Source organism: Gossypium arboreum, chromosome 5, assembly GCF_025698485.1.
Source record: "Gossypium arboreum isolate Shixiya-1 chromosome 5, ASM2569848v2, whole genome shotgun sequence".
Classification (NCBI taxonomy): Eukaryota; Viridiplantae; Streptophyta; class Magnoliopsida; order Malvales; family Malvaceae; genus Gossypium; species Gossypium arboreum.
Window position 1 is genome coordinate 40,487,996 of NC_069074.1, and position 18,345 is coordinate 40,506,340.

General features: G+C 33.0%; 1 protein-coding gene and 1 long non-coding RNA gene across 2 annotated transcripts; one reads left to right on the forward strand and one right to left on the reverse strand.

The window, feature by feature from the left end:
• Positions 1 to 2,467: 2,467 nt before the first annotated feature.
• LOC108453485 (proline transporter 2-like) lies at positions 2,468 to 7,090 on the forward strand. Its single transcript, XM_017751609.2, has 7 exons — positions 2,468 to 2,897; positions 3,698 to 3,922; positions 4,028 to 4,122; positions 4,369 to 4,558; positions 5,532 to 5,656; positions 6,143 to 6,358; positions 6,445 to 7,090. The coding sequence occupies exons 1-7, from the start codon at positions 2,813 to 2,815 to the stop codon at positions 6,820 to 6,822; spliced, it is 1,314 nt and encodes a 437-aa protein (XP_017607098.1). The 5' UTR covers positions 2,468 to 2,812; the 3' UTR covers positions 6,823 to 7,090.
• LOC128292880 (uncharacterized) lies at positions 6,758 to 7,848 on the reverse strand. Its single transcript, XR_008282849.1, has 2 exons — positions 7,560 to 7,848; positions 6,758 to 7,468 (listed from the first exon to the last, which is right to left on the reverse strand). It is a non-coding gene; the product is annotated as an uncharacterized LOC128292880 (long non-coding RNA).
• Positions 7,849 to 18,345: the final 10,497 nt, after the last annotated feature.

Below are 18,345 nucleotides of genomic sequence, written 5' to 3' on the forward strand. Positions count from 1 at the left end.
CATAAAGTAAAGGTTTGTTCTATGATTATAATCGCCGTCACCATTTTGATGATAATCTCTTCCATAACATGAGGCCACCATTCCTTCTCAAAATCAGTCATTTCTTCGCCTTTTCCTAAAGTTAATTCAACACGGTTTATATGGGACTAAATTGAATTAAACCCCTCATTTCTCTACTAGGCCAAAAATAATAAAATATAGTGGCGTTAAGGTTTCGACATTCATGCATGCCCAACATATTGCTAAAAAGCGAACAAAAATATGAATTTGGATTCTTACACATCACAACTCTATTTATGAAAAATCCACACATCGGCCATACAGAATTGGACACTACAAAGGTTTTTGAGTAAATGTAAATATATTTTATCCATATGAAACAAATAAATAAGTGGTAACAACCATATCCCCCTTTTACCTAAATTCTAAAAAGCAAAAAAAATGTCTTTAAACCCATCATATTTCCTTTTGACTTTTGTTTTTTCTTGTTATATTTATTTCCAATAGAATCCCTCTCATATTTTATTAAATTTGGGGTCAATTAGGGTTAGTCTGCCTCTATGAACGGTGAAGAATTCCTAAAGTTTTGTTCTTCAGGGCCTACAATAAAAGTGCTCTCTCAGATTACAAATTAAATACAAATGGTAACCAACTTTGACGCCATCAAAACTCTTCTTCCCATCATTGCTAACGAGAATATATTTTTATGGCTTTGTATTCCCTTTTTTAGATTCGTTCATGATAAAAATATTTAACTGAGTTGAGGATTTAGAATTAGGTTAAAAGTCTATCATAAATCTAATTTTATAGATGTGACTAATCAGCCCAAAACTAGGGGCACCTTATAATAAATAAAAACATTTTTTGTAATAACTAAGCACATTGTTAGTGATACCAATATTTGGATTGATTCGCATTTATTTAGTGGAAATTGATTTTTATACCATTAAAGTGTCGTTTTATCTTTGAACTCAATAATTTTTTTTTTTTTTTACAGTCTTTCCCGGATAATATTTTATTTTTGGGTTAATCTAAAATCTAGTGCTCAACCATATGATTGGAAATTTGACAATTTAAAACCCAATTTATAAAAATAAAATTATATCCAAGCAAAATGGAGTTTGGGCCATGTGCGCCGTCTACTAAATATCCAAAAACCTTTGCAATTTTATATAACCTCATATGCTTGGTTGTTGAATTTATTAACCCAAATCTTTCTTTTCTTTTATTCTCTCTCTTTAGCCAGTCCTTTTTTTTTTATATATACTAAAATCATTTATATTTTATATATTTTTTATAAAGTCATAATTTGTATGGTATTATTGTTTACATTTTATTTTATTTTATTTTTTTATCATATTTATATTCACTATTTTTCGTATCGTGTCGTATTATGTCGTGTTTTAATGAGTTTGTTTTTATCATGTTATGGTCCCTGTATCTCTCTCAATCTTTACTTTCTCTCTGTTTTCAATTTTGGAATCTATTTTTTTTAGCAACTTGGAAAGTAATATGTTTTTTTGCTTTTGTTGGTTACCAAAAAAGCTTTTATTCACAAGCTTTACTACTAAGAACATGATCAAGTTTGATAATAAGAAGATAAGGACCAAAAATAAATTAAAGAAAAGTGATAATTACATATAAAACTAATATCATTTCAAATAATTAATTAAATATATCAAAAGCGTCCAACATGTCCCTTGTACTATACTATTAATAGTCAACTTAAGTCAAACTTATTAATTTCTTTATACACAAAATGTGTGGTTAATAAATGTATGGTTAATAAATACTCAAATCAAGAAAAGCCAGAAAGTAAGTTGAAATTCATTCTTGATAAGGAGGGTTGCAGTTTATTGAATTTTTGAAAATACATGTTTTTAAAGAGGTGAATAGAGTTGCGGATTCGCCGGTAAAAATAGTCTCTAACAAAAAGGATGATGTTTAGGTTTTTGAAGAGATTTCTGGGAAGCTTTTACATCTTTTGGAGTTCGAAAAAATAAAAGCTCATGTGACTAATAAAAAAATGTATGATAAGGATTAATATTTTTATCAGACATCCATTTAACCATAACTTTAAATTATGTGATTTCTTTTTATTACAATATTTAAAAAGTTTATTTGAATTTGATTTACTCGAATTTAATTTAAAAAATTAAATTGAAGAGTATATATTAATAATTATTTAAGAAAAAAAAAGAAAGTTGAAAATGACATTCAAAATTCAAAATAGGTGGTTATGCTATTACATCTTCCTTAAAAGCAGTAAAAGTCGGGTTCTGTAGTAACCATCTCATAAAAACCCAAACACTTAACATTCTCTTGCGCTGTTAGATCAGTGATCAAAATCATTGGCATCAAGGATACCGATAAAGAAGGAATCTCATCCAAGCTTATGCTAGTTTTGATCCCAGAAGATAAAAAAGATTTACATACAATGATTGGGATTTTGAAAATTTTAGAAGCACAAATAAAAAGAAAGAAATAATTACTTTTTTTTATTTTTTCTTAGATGTCCCAAGAGAATGGAACTGCCGTAAGCTTTTTATTTATATGGAAATGTGTGCATATTTGGAAGGGAAAATAAGCCAAGAAGTTGCTTACACAATTCTGACACGCACCAAATATGGAGCATTGATTCTCTTGGCGGAAAAAGAGAAAAAAAAAAAAAAACCAGATTTACAATAATTGGAAAAATTAATTTGTTTATTAGCTGTAATAAATTCAGTAGTCCCCTGGCTGTTATAAATACATTTGAAGAGCAAGAGGAAGGGAAGAAGAAGAACCAAGCAAAGTTGAAAGAGTGATAAACATGGTGCCTGACAACAATAGGAATGAGGTTGAGGATTATAAGTTAACTGTTCAAGTCCCTGAAACTGCCCATCAAGTTAGCACTGGTACAAATAAATATATACACACACATACATATTATAGCCATTTTCTATGTAAAAGATTGTTCCTTTTCTTCTTCTTTTTGTTCATTCTGGGTTCTTCTTTTTGTCTTCTGTTTGTATTTTAGTTGAGATCTTTGGGATGCTGCAACACCTTTTTATGGCAGTTTTTTTGTTTTTTTCTTATTTTCTGCAAACTGCAAATTGCAGAGTAGTTTCATTTTCCATCTCCAGTGGTTTTTTTTTTCGTTGATATTTTTTATGCCATAAAAATAAAATCTTTTCTTTCACATTAAACAAAATTTCTTTCTTGGTGTTGTGTGTTTGTATGAATTTCATTGTGTTAATAATTTTTTTCTTCAATAAATTCTGGTATGTTTTAAGTGTCCATGTCATTTCTAAAATCATTAGCTTTACTAATTGTGTTTTGATGCTGAAGATTTTTTTTCCTTTGCAGCATTTTCATTGACATAACAAAATTTCTGTTCATTTTCTTTTTCTATTTGGGGTTACTGTATTAGGATAGCGCCAACAGTCTCTTTTTAAAACTTTTTTCCTTTTTCCTTTATATTTTGTTTTCGAATTAAGTTCTTCAATGGCTTCTTGATTTGTTTATTTTCCTTTTCTGTAAGATGCTGAATAAATAGTGAAAAGTTGTGTGATGTTACTTTACCAGATGGGAATATTTCAAAATAGTGAAACAAATTGGAATAAATTCTTCAGAGTACCTGTTCTTGGGGTGAATTTGTCAGATGATGATCTATTTTTCCCTTAGAGCTCATTGGACCTTGTTGTTTATTATACAGATTCATGGCTCCAAGCCGGTTTTGTCTTGACAACTGGTGTTAACAGTGTATTTGTGTTGGGATATTCTGGGACAATCATGGTCCCTCTTGGTTGGATAGGAGGCATAGTCGGTTTGCTTTTAGCCACCGTGCTGTCGCTGAACGCCAACATGCTTGTTGCCAAGCTCCATGAACATGGGGGAAAGAGGCATATCAGATACAGAGATCTTGCAGCACAAATATACGGTGCGAGGCTTAACTAAAACGAAAACGAAAACGAATTCTCATAATCTCGCTTAGTTAAGATCTTCACGTGTAACTATATGTTTCATTTATGCTTGATGAACGCAGGTAGGAGAGCCTATACTATTACATGGGCAATGCAATATATCAATCTGTTCATGATTAACATTGGGTTTCTCATTTTGGGTGGTTCTGCTTTAAAGGTAAGACCATATTGTTTAAATTCACTTATTTTCCTTGTCAAATCTACATTTTGAGTTGAAGATAGTTGTTACAAACGGTTGCAGAACATCCTAAAGACGATTCAATAGTCTGCTATCCCGACATTTCCGACCTTTTTCTATGCTTATCCGCTCCATGAATAAGGACTCGGTTTGGTGATTTTATATAAAGGTTCACATAGATATCATAGTCCCTAAATCTTTTAACATGTGAATATGCAAATGCAGGCTTGTTTTGCCCTTTTCAATTATGAGCACACCATGAAGCTTCCATACTGTATTGCCATAACTGGGTTTGCTTGTACTTTGTTTGCCATATCGACACCGCATCTGTCAGCTCTAAGAGTGTGGTTGGGATGTTCAACAGTTCTCAGTTTGATATATATTATCGTGGCATGTGTGCTTGCGGCTAAAGACGGTAAGTTCTAATATTTGATATTCGCACTGTTCGGTTTATCACATGGGATGTTTCATTTTACAATCTGAAACTGATGATTGAACTGCAGATAGAACCCTTACTAAATCAGGTTATTACTGCATTTTCTTGTAAAGAATGAGCCTTAACATACAATGATCCCTAGTCAATGAACAATCTTGCTTTACAAAGTATAGAAAATATTCAAGCCCTTTGACAATTTGGTTCTCTTGTGTGGAATAAAATGTACGAAATACAAGCCTCGGTTGATTTCCGGCGTGCTGTTTGGGCAGGTTTCCAGCCTCTATACCGGGGTGAAAGGGAGCCGGCTTTACGTGAATCAGTAAGAGAGGGCTTTCCAAGGGGGTTAAAGCAGTGCTGACCTTGTAGCCTATTTAGGTCAGTGTTACCCTGTGGGAATGGGAATATTGGCTCGAATAATGAGTTAAGGCCTTTGGGTGTTGTCGTTAGCTACCTTGAACTTGAAGCTAATCACTTTAGAGCTTTAGATTATGCATCTGAATATTGCAGTCAACTAGATCTTGATGTTGCCAATTTTGAAAACTAAAATCACTTTAGAGCTTTAGTCTAGTAAACTAAAATCCTAATTGATGTTTCCAATTTTGAACTTTTAAGAAGTTTTTGAGCTTTCATATGCATGAAATCAACTAGATCTTTGCCTGTCATCTAACAAATAAATTGACACTATTTAGCTCCTGCAACATTAAGGGAAATTTACTTGATTTTCCGATTAAGGCTGTTAGCTTACCTTGATGGATACGCTAGGAAATAAAAGAAATAACTAATATTGGGTTAGATTTTACCTTATACATTGACTAAAGCCTTACATACAAGTGGCGGGTGTTAACATCATTCAGATTGAGTTGAGTTTGATTTGGATCCCTGATGTACTCTGTTTGTGGTTCTGATATTTTTCTGCGTTTATATGACAATAATGACTCCGATGCTGTTATAGGAGCTAATGCACCACCCCGAGATTATAGCATACATGGGGAATCTTCTAGCAGAGTTTTTACAACTATAGGAGCATCTGCAAATCTTGTGTTTGCATTCAATACTGGAATGTTACCAGAAATACAGGTAGGCCAGATTACAAGTTCATCCATCCACTGCTCCATCATAAAAACCTTGAAACTTGTTCCTTTACCACTATGAATTAGTTGCTGCACAGGCAAGCCTTCTTTTTGTTCATTTTGCACTTGAGAAAATGTTTACATCTTTCTTTGCATGCACTTTAGCTTTGTCCAAATGATGAGAAGACCAAGGTTCTCATGCATACATCAGTTTTGCATATGAAACTTCTTGTTTGCTTCATATTTGGTTGCCCTTCTGAAATCAGTCAGCTCAGCCATACTGACCCATCCGCTTGTGTTTCGGTCTGGAGGATATGTCTTGAGAATCAAGCAAAGATGGATGGATTAGCGTGGCTCCTACATTTAAATCTTACTCGCATCGAATAATGCCTATGAAATTTGTCGGAATCTGATTTCTTCTACCCTAAGACTTCACATAGGTTGAGTTTGTGCCCATGTTTTCTCTGCTACTGAAACCTTGTTCTCTTAACAGGCAACAGTGAGGCAGCCTGCAGTGAAGAACACGCTGAAAGCTTTGTACTTTCAGTTCACCATCGGAGTTGTACCGATGTTTGCCATTACCTTTATCGGCTACTGGGCTTACGGAGCTTCAACATCCACATACTTGCTTAATAGTGTAAGCGGTCCACTTTGGGTGAAGGCGGCTGCTAACATTTCTGCCTTCCTGCAATCCATCATTTGTTTGCACGTGAGTAAACACTTGCTTGTTTGTATCATTAACCATTTTTAGCTATGCTTCACAAACCTCTGAACTTCCTCCGCTGGCTGCTGCAGATATTTGCGAGTCCAACTTATGAGTATTTGGACACCAAGTTCGGCATTAGAGGAAGCGCCTTGCAGCTTAACAGCCTGTCCTTCAGAATTGCAGCAAGAGGCGGGTACCTCGTTATCAGTACACTGGTGTCGGCTCTTCTACCGTTCCTCGGAGATTTCGAAAGCCTTACGGGGGCATTGAGCACGTTTCCACTAACATTTATCCTAGCAAACCACATGTACATTGTGGCAAAGAAGGACAAACTGAGTACCTTGCAAAAGTTCTGGCATTGGCTCAATGTCTTTATCTTCGCTCTCATGTCCATTGCAGCAACGATTGCATCTTTGAGGCTCATAGCTGTTGATTCCAAAGAATACCATGTGTTTGCTGATGTGTGATATCTACAAGGGCTGAGAAAAATGCCTAAAATTAGCAGAAATCCGATTCGAATTTAGCCTTCGCTTCGGTTTTTGATTAGATTAATAATATCAATGTAATGTATTCATTCGGTTCTCGGTTCATAACTTTAAAAAAAAAAAAAAACCACAAATATTATTAAAACAGAACAGAAAAGAGCCGAACCGAACCGAATTTTATTTTAATTTAATTTTAGCTAGTGTTTAATTTCTGATGGTATAAAAATAAATAAATATATTTTATTTCTAAGTCTACCCTTAAAATTCAATTTGGTTATTTATGGTGTTTAGTTACACACACAGTTGGATAGTAGACATCAGAATGATAGAAATGGTGGAGCCTTCCACTATTTCTGAGTTAGACACAAACCTAAAATTCGATTCTAAAAATGGGGGGATACAACCTGACTTTACAAAAAGATGTAGGAGCTACTTTCTCAACTTGATGCTTGTTTCTTTCTCGAAAAGTCGTGTTTCCTTGGTTCAACAGATGATGATGGATCACATCAAATAAGGGTGGGATCAGATGTATGGCCTCTTAAGATAGTTGACAAAGCAATCAGTTTCGTGATGGATACCCGCGATTCCAACTTACGTCTAATTGTTTAACCCCCACATGTCCCTGCAACTGGATGCAGAATCCGGTAAATAAGCCTCCAATGCGGATATCTTCGATTTTCTCTCATGTATTTGATTAGTAGCAGACATAAACATCTTACCTGGAAACCAACTTTACAAGAATGCAGATTGCACTGAGTAGTAGGAGAGGAACTCTCTCGTATATTGCGTGGCGTAAATGGGTCTGCCATTCTGAGTTGGGAGCAACAAAACCAGCCTCCTTTAATATTTGCCACCGGACCCCATTTTCTGCAATAACAAAGGGTTACCATCAATCTCCATACACTGTCACACTAGGATAAGTAAAATCCCAATTGCTACATTTTCAGTTTCAGCTACACTAAATTTGTGAATGCAAACCTAACCACCGTTTTTTTTTTCCATCTATACTGCCCTTAAATGACTTAAAATCTATTTCTTTTAAGAATTATTATAATAATTTCTTTTCCTATTTTTATGTCTAGATATCTAACCCCAAAATAATTATCTATAATTCAGTTGTTGATAAGTCTTTTATAAGTATAGTTTTTCATAAATTTTTCGGAGATGACATCTAGCTCATACTTGTCTCATCTCCATATATTTACTAAAATGTTCTTATTTTAATTTATAACTAAATTCTAATTTTTTAATTTTATATATATTTTATGTATTTTAAATATTACAATTTCTTAATTTTATAAAATTTTATAAAATTAACATAAAACTTCGAATCGGTCAAAGCGGATTAGAGAAATAATTTCGAGATCATAGTATAGTGCTAACATATTAAACAAGATTAAGGGTAAAACTGATTCAAATATTTATATGTAAAAATCAAGTTGAGGTCAAAGCAGGCAAAAAAAAAACTATAGTCAAGCGTCATTACAAGCGACTTCAGAGAGCTCGCCCTTTCTCTTTTGCAACTATTAATGAAAATTTCAAGTAAAATGATAATAGTCCATGAGAGTTTCACAACTTTAAATGTAAAAACATTTAACTATTCATCATATTAAATGTTAAATTTGTATATCCAAGTTACGACACAAAAGTCAAGGGTTGCTTGTTATGGCAATTCACACCATAATGGTACAAAGAATCGCTATAGTAGAGATAATTCACGCTGTAGATGGTGAAGAAAATCATTGAGATTTGTGGTTTTTGGGTATCTTGAAAGCTTGGAGAGATTTGGCAGAGCTTTGGGATATATCCTAGAGCCCTATTTTTTTTATGGTGAAGAGAGCTTTTATAAATGGGAGAGAGTTTTGACGTGGGTCTCACTAGAATGATGCCCTACTATACATATGGTGGCTAAAGAGGCATAGATGTTCCACTAGAATGTGATGGGATGACTTGATGATGATATGTAAGAGTAGGTATAACAATTTCCCCCTCGTAGTCAAAAGAAGTTTATAAAGTGAGTTTCTTTGAGAATGTAATGTTGGGGCTACATAGTGTCATTCCTTTGGCGAAGGAAGATGCGTTTTTTCATTTGGAATGAGGTTTAATTGCATTATACTTAAAAACTACTTGGGAAGAAAATTTGTCATAGTCGGCCTAAAGAGTCAAAATAAGATGCCTTGGTGGCATATTTGGTGAAGTAGTCCTGAATAGGTGAAATACTTGGGAAGAAAATTTGGAAAAGACAGACTAAATAAGCAAAATAAAATTTCCTAAAAGGTAAACTTGGTGAAACAATCTTGAATAGGTGAAATATAATGCAAATACTTGAGAAGCAAATTTGGAAAAGTCAGACTAAATAGGCAAAATAAGATGTCTTAGAGGTAAATTTGATGAAGTAGTCTTAAAGAGGTGAAATATGATGCCTTAGAGGTAAGTATGAAAGAATAATGTTATGATGCCTTGGAGGCGAGTATGGAAGAACAATGCTAATAGCTCTTCTTTTAATGTAGTCTTGCATGCATGGTCATACTAGATACATATAAGGAGATACACATAAATAATAAAGTCATACCTTAGAAGTAAACATACAATGAACTCTTCCCTTAAGAGGTTTACCTAAGTAGGCAAAATAAGTAAATGATTAACACTATTAGAGTAGATATATAACGAACTCCCCAAAGAAGGGGTTTGCCTAAATGAAATAACTCTACAATAGTAGATATATAATGAACTCTCCAATAATGTAGTTTACTTAAATGGGTGAACTCTAAAAGTGTAGATATATAATGAACTCTCCGATGAAAAGGTTCACGCAAATGAGTGAACACCATAAGAGTAGACATATAATGAACGGTTCGCCTGAATGAGTGAACTTCATAAGAGTAGATATATAATAAACACTCCAACATTGTTTTCAATGCCATCTGTTCCGTTTTATTTATTTATGTAGCCTTTCTTCTACTTACATAGATAAATTTACGTCAATCTTATGAATTGTTTAAAAATATTCCTATCTTACTTGGCATGTTGTATTGTTTTTCGTTGAAGCCTTAAAAAGCTACACCTAGTAGGGATGACATTTACTTTTTAGTGAGTTGGGGCCTTAAGCGGCATCAACCAACGAGGAATTGGAGCCTTCAAAGGCTTCACTAAAAGTGCCATTGGGGCTCTTGAAAGGCCTATGCCATGAATAACTTAGGGTACTTTAGAGGCCTCACTTGATGAGGCATTAGAGCATTAGGAGATTTCACTGGAAACAATATTTAGGCCTTCAGAAGGCCATTTTTGTTAAAAATTTACTTTGCTAGTAATCATGTTTTAACGAGTTGAGGCTTTAAGAGACTTTGCTTGATGAGGCATTAAAGACTTAGAAGGCTTTATCGAAAATGATGATGAGACCCTCGAAAGGCTTATGCTCGATTGGACAATAAAGCCTTAAGAGGCTTTGTTAGGGGAAGCATTGGGCCTTAGAAGGTCACAGTTGATGAAGAGTTACTTTGATGAAGGCTTCTTCTTTTCGCAATCATACTACCATACTTACCAAATTATGTGACATACACTTAGTAACCATCTTTCTTATTTCTATGAACATATATTTGGGCTTACATACCTAAACGAAGGGGCATTTTACATATAACATCTCTTTAATTGCCTTATGTTCCACTTCTTAGGGATGGGTTGATCGTTGAGCCATAAAAGTGTTGGAAAAAAAATTAAAAAAACAATTTTTAGCACAATGGAATTTTAGAATTTTCTTACAATCAAGCCTTCTGGTATTTATATTAATAAACCCTTAACCGAATTATTACTTGTGCATTGCGCAAGGCGTTCTAAGTTACTTTATGATTTTTTATCGAACAATCTTTTTCGCTATCTTTGAACCCTAAATTACTTTGTGTATGAGTTTAAACAAAACAAACCAAATGCACAGAATGAAAGCTCTTATTAACTTTCAATGAGGAAGTTAATTTATCTTGATGGGAATCGAAAACTTTGAGCTTTATAGAAAATAAAATTTATTCTTGTAATAAATTACCACTATTTTCTAACAGAGAAATTGATAGGAAGACGGTACAAACGTCTTACTTGAACAAAGGGTAATTAAATAATAATATTTTAATATAAAAATATAATTTCCCCTATTTGGGAAACCCTAGAGGCGACGGGAACCATAAGGGATACTAAGGTTTGCTGCTCCTCTCACATGGGATGGGCTCATTGGGCTGGTCTTATGTACTGGGTACAATTATATGTGTTATCAAGACTTTTAACCAACACTTATCATTTATCCAATTCAATAACTATTTTATATTTCCCAAAATATTAACTAATTAAATTAATTAATTTATTCAATTAAATTTTTTCTCAACCCAATTGTAATTTCATTAAAATCATAACTTTTTCAGTATTAGAGTCTACGAGGAAATATATTTATTTTCCCCAATCAATAAAACTATAATGATTAATTAATTTAATTCTCACTTCAAACTTCAATTATCTAATTGCAATAAATTAAATAATAATTGAATAAATTAATTTAATTTCTATGTCATGTTTTGTACTTAGCGAGAAAAATGCATTCATAGCGGATGATGATACATGCAATCTATTTCTCTCAATCATTGTTTTCATTCATTTCATAATATCGATTCTACATGCATTTCATTTTGGGTTATATCGAGTTAGCGAAGGGGTCAATTGGATATATAATTAGGGCTCAAATAATTTGTAATTAATTTTTGACTCTTCGTCTATTAATTACAACATTATTTAGTTATGGAATCATTCCACTAAAGTACAATGATTGGACATGCCACTAAAGAACAATGATTGGACATGCCATTGACTACAAATAGTGTTGCAAATAGTGTTGCATGTGATTTATTTATCTAATTATTCATTTTCATTCATCTCATCAATTCAAATGCAAGTTGTATTGAGCTAATAAAGGGACCGATTAGACATATATAATTAGGGCTCAAATAATTTTAAATTAAGTTTTGACTCTTCATCTTTTAATTACAACATTATTTAGTCATGGAGTTATTCCACTGAAGTACCAGGACTGAGCTCTCCGGTACATATACCATTACGAAGGCAACTTATTTAGTGTTCATCCGATGACCTTATCATATGTGTATTACCCTCATAGGTTATCCTTGATCTCTTAGGGTTAAATTCATTCACCTAATATGTTTCTATTGTTGGATCTAGTGCCCTAAGTGTAGTATATTCATTTTGCATACTTGTATTTTTCGAATAAATTGGTTTGATAAAATATCCATTGTTTACATTAATATTCTTTGTATATTGTCCTCAACAGTTGTTGCACATGATGCAACATGAAAATAAATATTGGCTCACTGATTGTCTAACATTTAACTAATATTAAGCAGTATTACGTGATTGGATTGTAATACGGAAAGACAACTTGTATTAGTAGATAATCTAAATATGTCCTTAGTATAATTGAAAACGAGCAAATTAATTAAAAGATTGATATGTTGTCTATCAAGTCCAATTAAGGAGATGTTTTGTCTTAAGTATCGAAGCGGATGACTCCCAGAAGACAGAGACATAGATGCGACTGAGACTTGTTGGACTGAGACAGGACCCAAGTAGAATAGATCCTAGATTCGTATATGGACTTATTCACTAGTGACATTTGTGGTGTGCGTGCCTTAATCTTGTGTTCAACTAGATAAAGAGCCAAAAATTGGTATATTGGGTATACGAATTCTGTAGTATGTAACATCATTTACAATAGTGGAATTCAAAGCCCAACTAAAGGGTAATGATATCCTCTCATTGACATTACATGATAGATGAAAAGTAAATATGGCTATGGGTCGTTTGTCTTTATGATAAATGACTTGATTACTATTTCAAAATAGTTGACTTTTCATGAAAGAAAATGTAATGGTTACCATAAGATAAGATAGGATCATATTGGGAGAACAAATTTATCCCAAAGAGACTAAGGATATCCTATGAGGGCAACACACTTATGATAAAGTCATTGGATGAGCACTTATTAAGTAGCTTTTGTAATGGTATGCAATTAAGGAGAGCTCAGTCACGATACTATAGTGAAACGAATTTATGACTAATAAGTTTATAATTAATAAGTGAAAAGTTGAAACTTAAATATAAATTATTTAAGCCTTAATTATATTTGTCTAAGTAGTCTATTGTTGGATTTGGAGCCGTAAGTATAGTATTTTTGTCTATTACACTTGTAATTTTTTTTGAATAGATTGGTTAATAAAATAACTCATGAATTTCATTAACATACTTTGTATAATGTCATCATGTGATTTTTATATGCAAACCAAAATAGAAGCAAATATTGGCTCACTGGTTGATTTATGTTTATATGAATACTAAGCGGTATTATGTGGTCAGATCGTATACGGAAAGGCAACTTGTATTAGTAGACGAACCTAAACATGTCCTTAGTCTAATAAAAAATGAGCAAACCGGTTGAAAGAATAATATGTCGTCTATCAAGTCCAATTGTAGAGATGCTTTGTCTTGGGCATTGGGGCGAATGACTTCTAGAAGATAGAGACATAGATGTGACTGACTGAACTGACAGTACAACGAACATGACCCAAGCAGAATAAATCCTGAATTTTTTTATAGATTTATTCACTTGTGACATCCATAGTGTGACATACCTAAATCTTGAGTGGATGACGAACTATGTATGCGTGACTCGTACACTTTAAAGAGAGAAAAAGCTTGAGTTCAAATAGATAAGGAATTGAAAGCTGGTACGTTTGGTATAAGATTTTTGCAATATGTAGTGCCATTCACAATATTGGAATTTATAGCTTAAGATATGAGTAAATGATATTCTCTCATTGGCATTATATAGTTGATAAAAAGTAAATATGGTCACGGGTCGTTCATCTTTGTGATGAACGACTTGATTATTATTTGATAGTAATTGATTTTTCATGACAGAATATGTAATGGTTACTATAAGATAAAATAGGATCATATTAATGATATCCTATGAGGGTAAAACACTTATGACAAGGTCATTGGATGAGCACTGATCAAGTTACTTTCATAATGGTATGCTGTTGGGGAGAGCACAATCACGATACTACAGTGGAATGACTTCGTGACTAAATGAGTTTATAATTAATATGTGAAAAGTTGGAACTTAATTATAAATCATTTGAGCTCTAATCGCATATGTCCAATCAATCCCTCCACTAGCTCGTTGAAACTAGAAATGAACTGCCTATTGAATCAAAGGAGCAGAGATGGATAGAAATGGTAAAAATGGAGAAATGAAAAACATTTGGAAATGAAAGTGGTTTTCTCCAAAATGAAAATGACTTGGAAATGAATTTATAGTTTTCGAATAAAATGAAGTTCGAAAATGAAAATCAATCATTTGGTAATAGTGAATCCATTGAGTATGGAAATATTAAATATATTTTCTCATAGATTCTTTTATGGTAAAATCGTCATGTTTTTATCAGAATTAGAATTGGCTTGAGAAACTTATTTAATTGGGAGAGATGTTTTTAATGGAAAATAGAAAAACAAATATCAGGTTGGATCAAATTATAAAGTACTATGTTAGAAGTCCTAGAAGTACTTGTAATTGGACTGGATATGGGAGGGATATTGTTATTTTGCTCGAAAATAGTGAGTTTTATTCTCTGCATATAAATTATATTTTCCAGAATAACAATTCTACCAGTTTCTATTAGAGAGAAATTTTGCTCACACTGAAAGTAAAGAAAACTATTTCTAGTTTTCAGTTTGATTCGAATTTGTCCTGCTCATACTCGAAGCAATTCATGGTACAAGAATAACGGAGAATGTCGTTTAGTTGAAAGTCAGGAAAAACAAGGATCCGTCTAACCGAAACCACATGTACAATTTCGGTAAAGGGTTTGTTGCTATAAATATCACAAATAGGCTCAGTTTTCAAAAGTTTTATTTTTCGCTATGCAAGAATACTATTTTTGAACCATATTTTTCCAATAATTGATATCGGGGCCAGGTTGTGCTATGTTTATAGTATAAATCAAAATCAAAATTCTCTCTCTTCTTCATGTGTGATTAATTTTGACAAGATGTGACATTCTTGTAATTGTATGCCTGTCTAGGGAAATGTATGAGAATGATTGTATTTTATTATTTTATTATTATGTATGATAAAGTAATTTTCTCAAACTTGTGATTCCTAAAAGATTAAATGTAATTTATTAATTTCTCGGGCATGTATAAATTAGATCATGGACTATCATCTCCACGCATGATTTAATTTTATTATTTGAGAATAAAATATGTGAGCTAAAAACAAACATAGAATTTATGTAACTTAAATTTTTCGACAGAACCCGAAGAACCAAGACACATTAAAAAAGATCGAGACAATGCAAACCCGACCTAGCCAAACTGGCAATAGACCGACGGTGGTTTGACAACAGGAGGCTATCGGTGGCTCGACGACAATGGCCGGTGGCAGTCGACGGTGGGTGACGATAACCCTAGATAGGCCATCGGTGGCCGATAACGGTAGATCGATGGTGGTCACTAATGGCAGAAAGGCGGCGACGATGAAACGTGAACTGATATTGCAGTAGAAGTTCGTAGTGGCAAAATGAAAAGACCTAAAGTATGCTTTGGGGTGAATTTTATAATTTTTTATTTTATTTTAATTTTTTTAGGATGAAATCATGAAAAATTTGGCTGTGTAGGGTTATTTAAATTTTTATGCATTTATTTATGTGATAAGCATGATGATATTTATTTGACTGCGAATTTATGTTCATGCATATGTATGATAAGCATGCCATATAGTTTAGGGAAAAGTGTTTTATGTACTTGTCATGCATTGATCATTCATGATTGAAATCAGACATTAAAAACCTTGCATTTTTTTAAAAAATTGAATGGAAGAAGGTCCTATGACTTCCATCAATGGCCTCTTGTGATGACATGGTAGTTTAACTACCCCACGATATGATTTTCATATGGATCTCATTGAGTAGATTTTTTGAAAGTAAGTAGAACTGTCTTGTAATCGTATGATAATTGAACCGACCTCTGTGGTAGGTATTATCATGTGATATAGCAATAAGTTTTGTCTTTAAAGAGGACAACTAGTCACAACATGTTACTCAATGAGATTATCCCACGATGACTCATTTGTGGTACATGATGCGATAAATGTTGAGTTGATGGTTATACACACAAAATCTTCTAGTTAAGTAACTTCCCATGAAGCTCTACTTATGTTAGAATTATGGCCAAACATTAAATGATTATTAGTATGTGTGAATATGTAAAGATTTAGGTTCATGTATTGATTGGATGAAAATCCATGTTCTCACAAGTTGATCATAATCACCCCATAATAGCTTGATTTAATAGGTGTAGGAATTATCGTTACAACAACTTACAAATGTTTTCAACGTTTAATGTAAGGCGTATGTATCATTTTAATGCATATCGTAATGTTGCAAAATGTTTTTAAATATTTGCTTAATAAAAGGATATTAATGAATGAATGTTTTATTTCTAGTTTGAAAACGACACCTACTCCCTTATTAAATATACTCACCGAGAATAAGTTGAACAAAAATAACTATAAGAAATGGAAAAAGAACCTAATTGATTGTCCTAAGTTGTAAGAAACATAAAATGGTTCTTGATAATAGTGCCCTATGACACTTAAGCTGAGGCTAGAAAATGCTAGAAGGAGTCTGATGAGATAACTCGCTAGTAAGCGTGACCAACACCTTTTATAAGCAACTGTAGGGTTGTAAGATTGCAACATCGATTCTAGACAAACTTGAAGATATGTTTGAAGGCCAAGCTACCTTGGCTCGAAAGTCGACTATTACTAGCTTGATGAATACCCAAAACAAAATCTTTTCATTCCGGTGAAAAACCATATGATCATTCTTATGGGATATATTTTTGATGTCACGGATAATGAGTCCAATTTGGAATAGAACACTGAGATTGGGATGGTGTTCAAGAGCTTCTCCAAGTCTTTTGTAGGCTTTTGGGTCGCATATAACTTTTCGAACAAAAACCTGACACTTACACAACTCAATAAGGAATTACAATCCTATGAGTTGATGTGTCAACCGGTCTGAAGAGTATAAGGAAATATAGTTGTCGCTTCTTCATCAAAATGGAAGGGAAAATGTGCTAAGGTCTTTGGGCCACCACAAGTGGAAAGGAAGAGAACCAAGAAGCCTAAAGACTTAGTTAAGTCTAAATGCTTCTTCTGTAGTAAGAAATACCTCAACCCTAAAGGCAAAGGTAAGAAACTCTTTATGATATAAGTTTTTTTAGTGGAAGATTCAATAGGCTAGTGGGTCATTGATTCAAGAGCAACTAATCACGTATGTGTGTCTCTATAGGTTTTTGAGGAGATGAAAGATCTTAGAGATAAAAGTTTATTATTGCGGATTGAAAATGGGACAATTGTGGTAGTTAAAGTAGTCAAAGATGTACATATTTACTTTGATAATTTTAGGAAGATTATTTTGAAAGACGTTTTTCTGTGTACTAAGTTTCAAAAGAAACTTAGTTTCTATTACATGTTTATATAAAGACAGCTTGACCGTGTTTTTTAATAATAGTACTGCAATTTTTAAAAATTGCAAACTAATTTGTAATGGATGAATGTCAAATAATCTCTATTTTATCAAACCAAAGATGTACACACTACTTGAGATTGAAATTTCGAATAAAAGACTTAAAACTCCTCATTCTAATGAGGCATACCTTTGGCATTTGAGTCTTGGTCGTCTTAACCAAGAAAAATCATTAGACTTGTGAAAGATGACACTTTAAGTTCGATTAGAGAAGTTGATCTTCCACAATGTGAATCTTGGTAGGAAGGTAAGTAGACTAAGCGATCTTTTAAATGCAAAAAGAACGAGGGTTATGAAACCCTAAGAAATTATGCATACTAATGTAAATGGCCCCATGAGTATTAGTGTGAAAGGTGGTTATGAATACTATGTAACCTTTATTGATGATTATTCTAGATATAGTTATATGTATCTAATGCACCGTAAAAGTGAAACCTTTGATAAGTTCAAAGAGTTTCGTGTAGAAGTGGTGAAATAACTAGGTTTACTCATAAAGGCATTGCAGTCTGATCAAGATAGGAAATATTTATCAGATTAGTTTTAAAGGTACCTCATAGAGAATAAAATTCTATCTCAGTTAATTGTGTTAGGCACTCTACAATAGAATGGCGTGGCAGAGAGAAGAAATCAAACATTTTTAGACATGGTTCATTCGATGTTAAGTTATTCAAATCCAATCTCTTTTTGGGGATATGTGGTATAGACGACTTGCTATTCTGAATGATGTACCAACTAAGGCAACATAGAAAAATCTATACGAATTTTGGAAAACCATTTAAGGATTTGAGGATACCCAGCCCATGTATTGGATTCACGAACAAAATTGTGCATGTTTTTAGGAAATTTAAAATGAACAAATGGT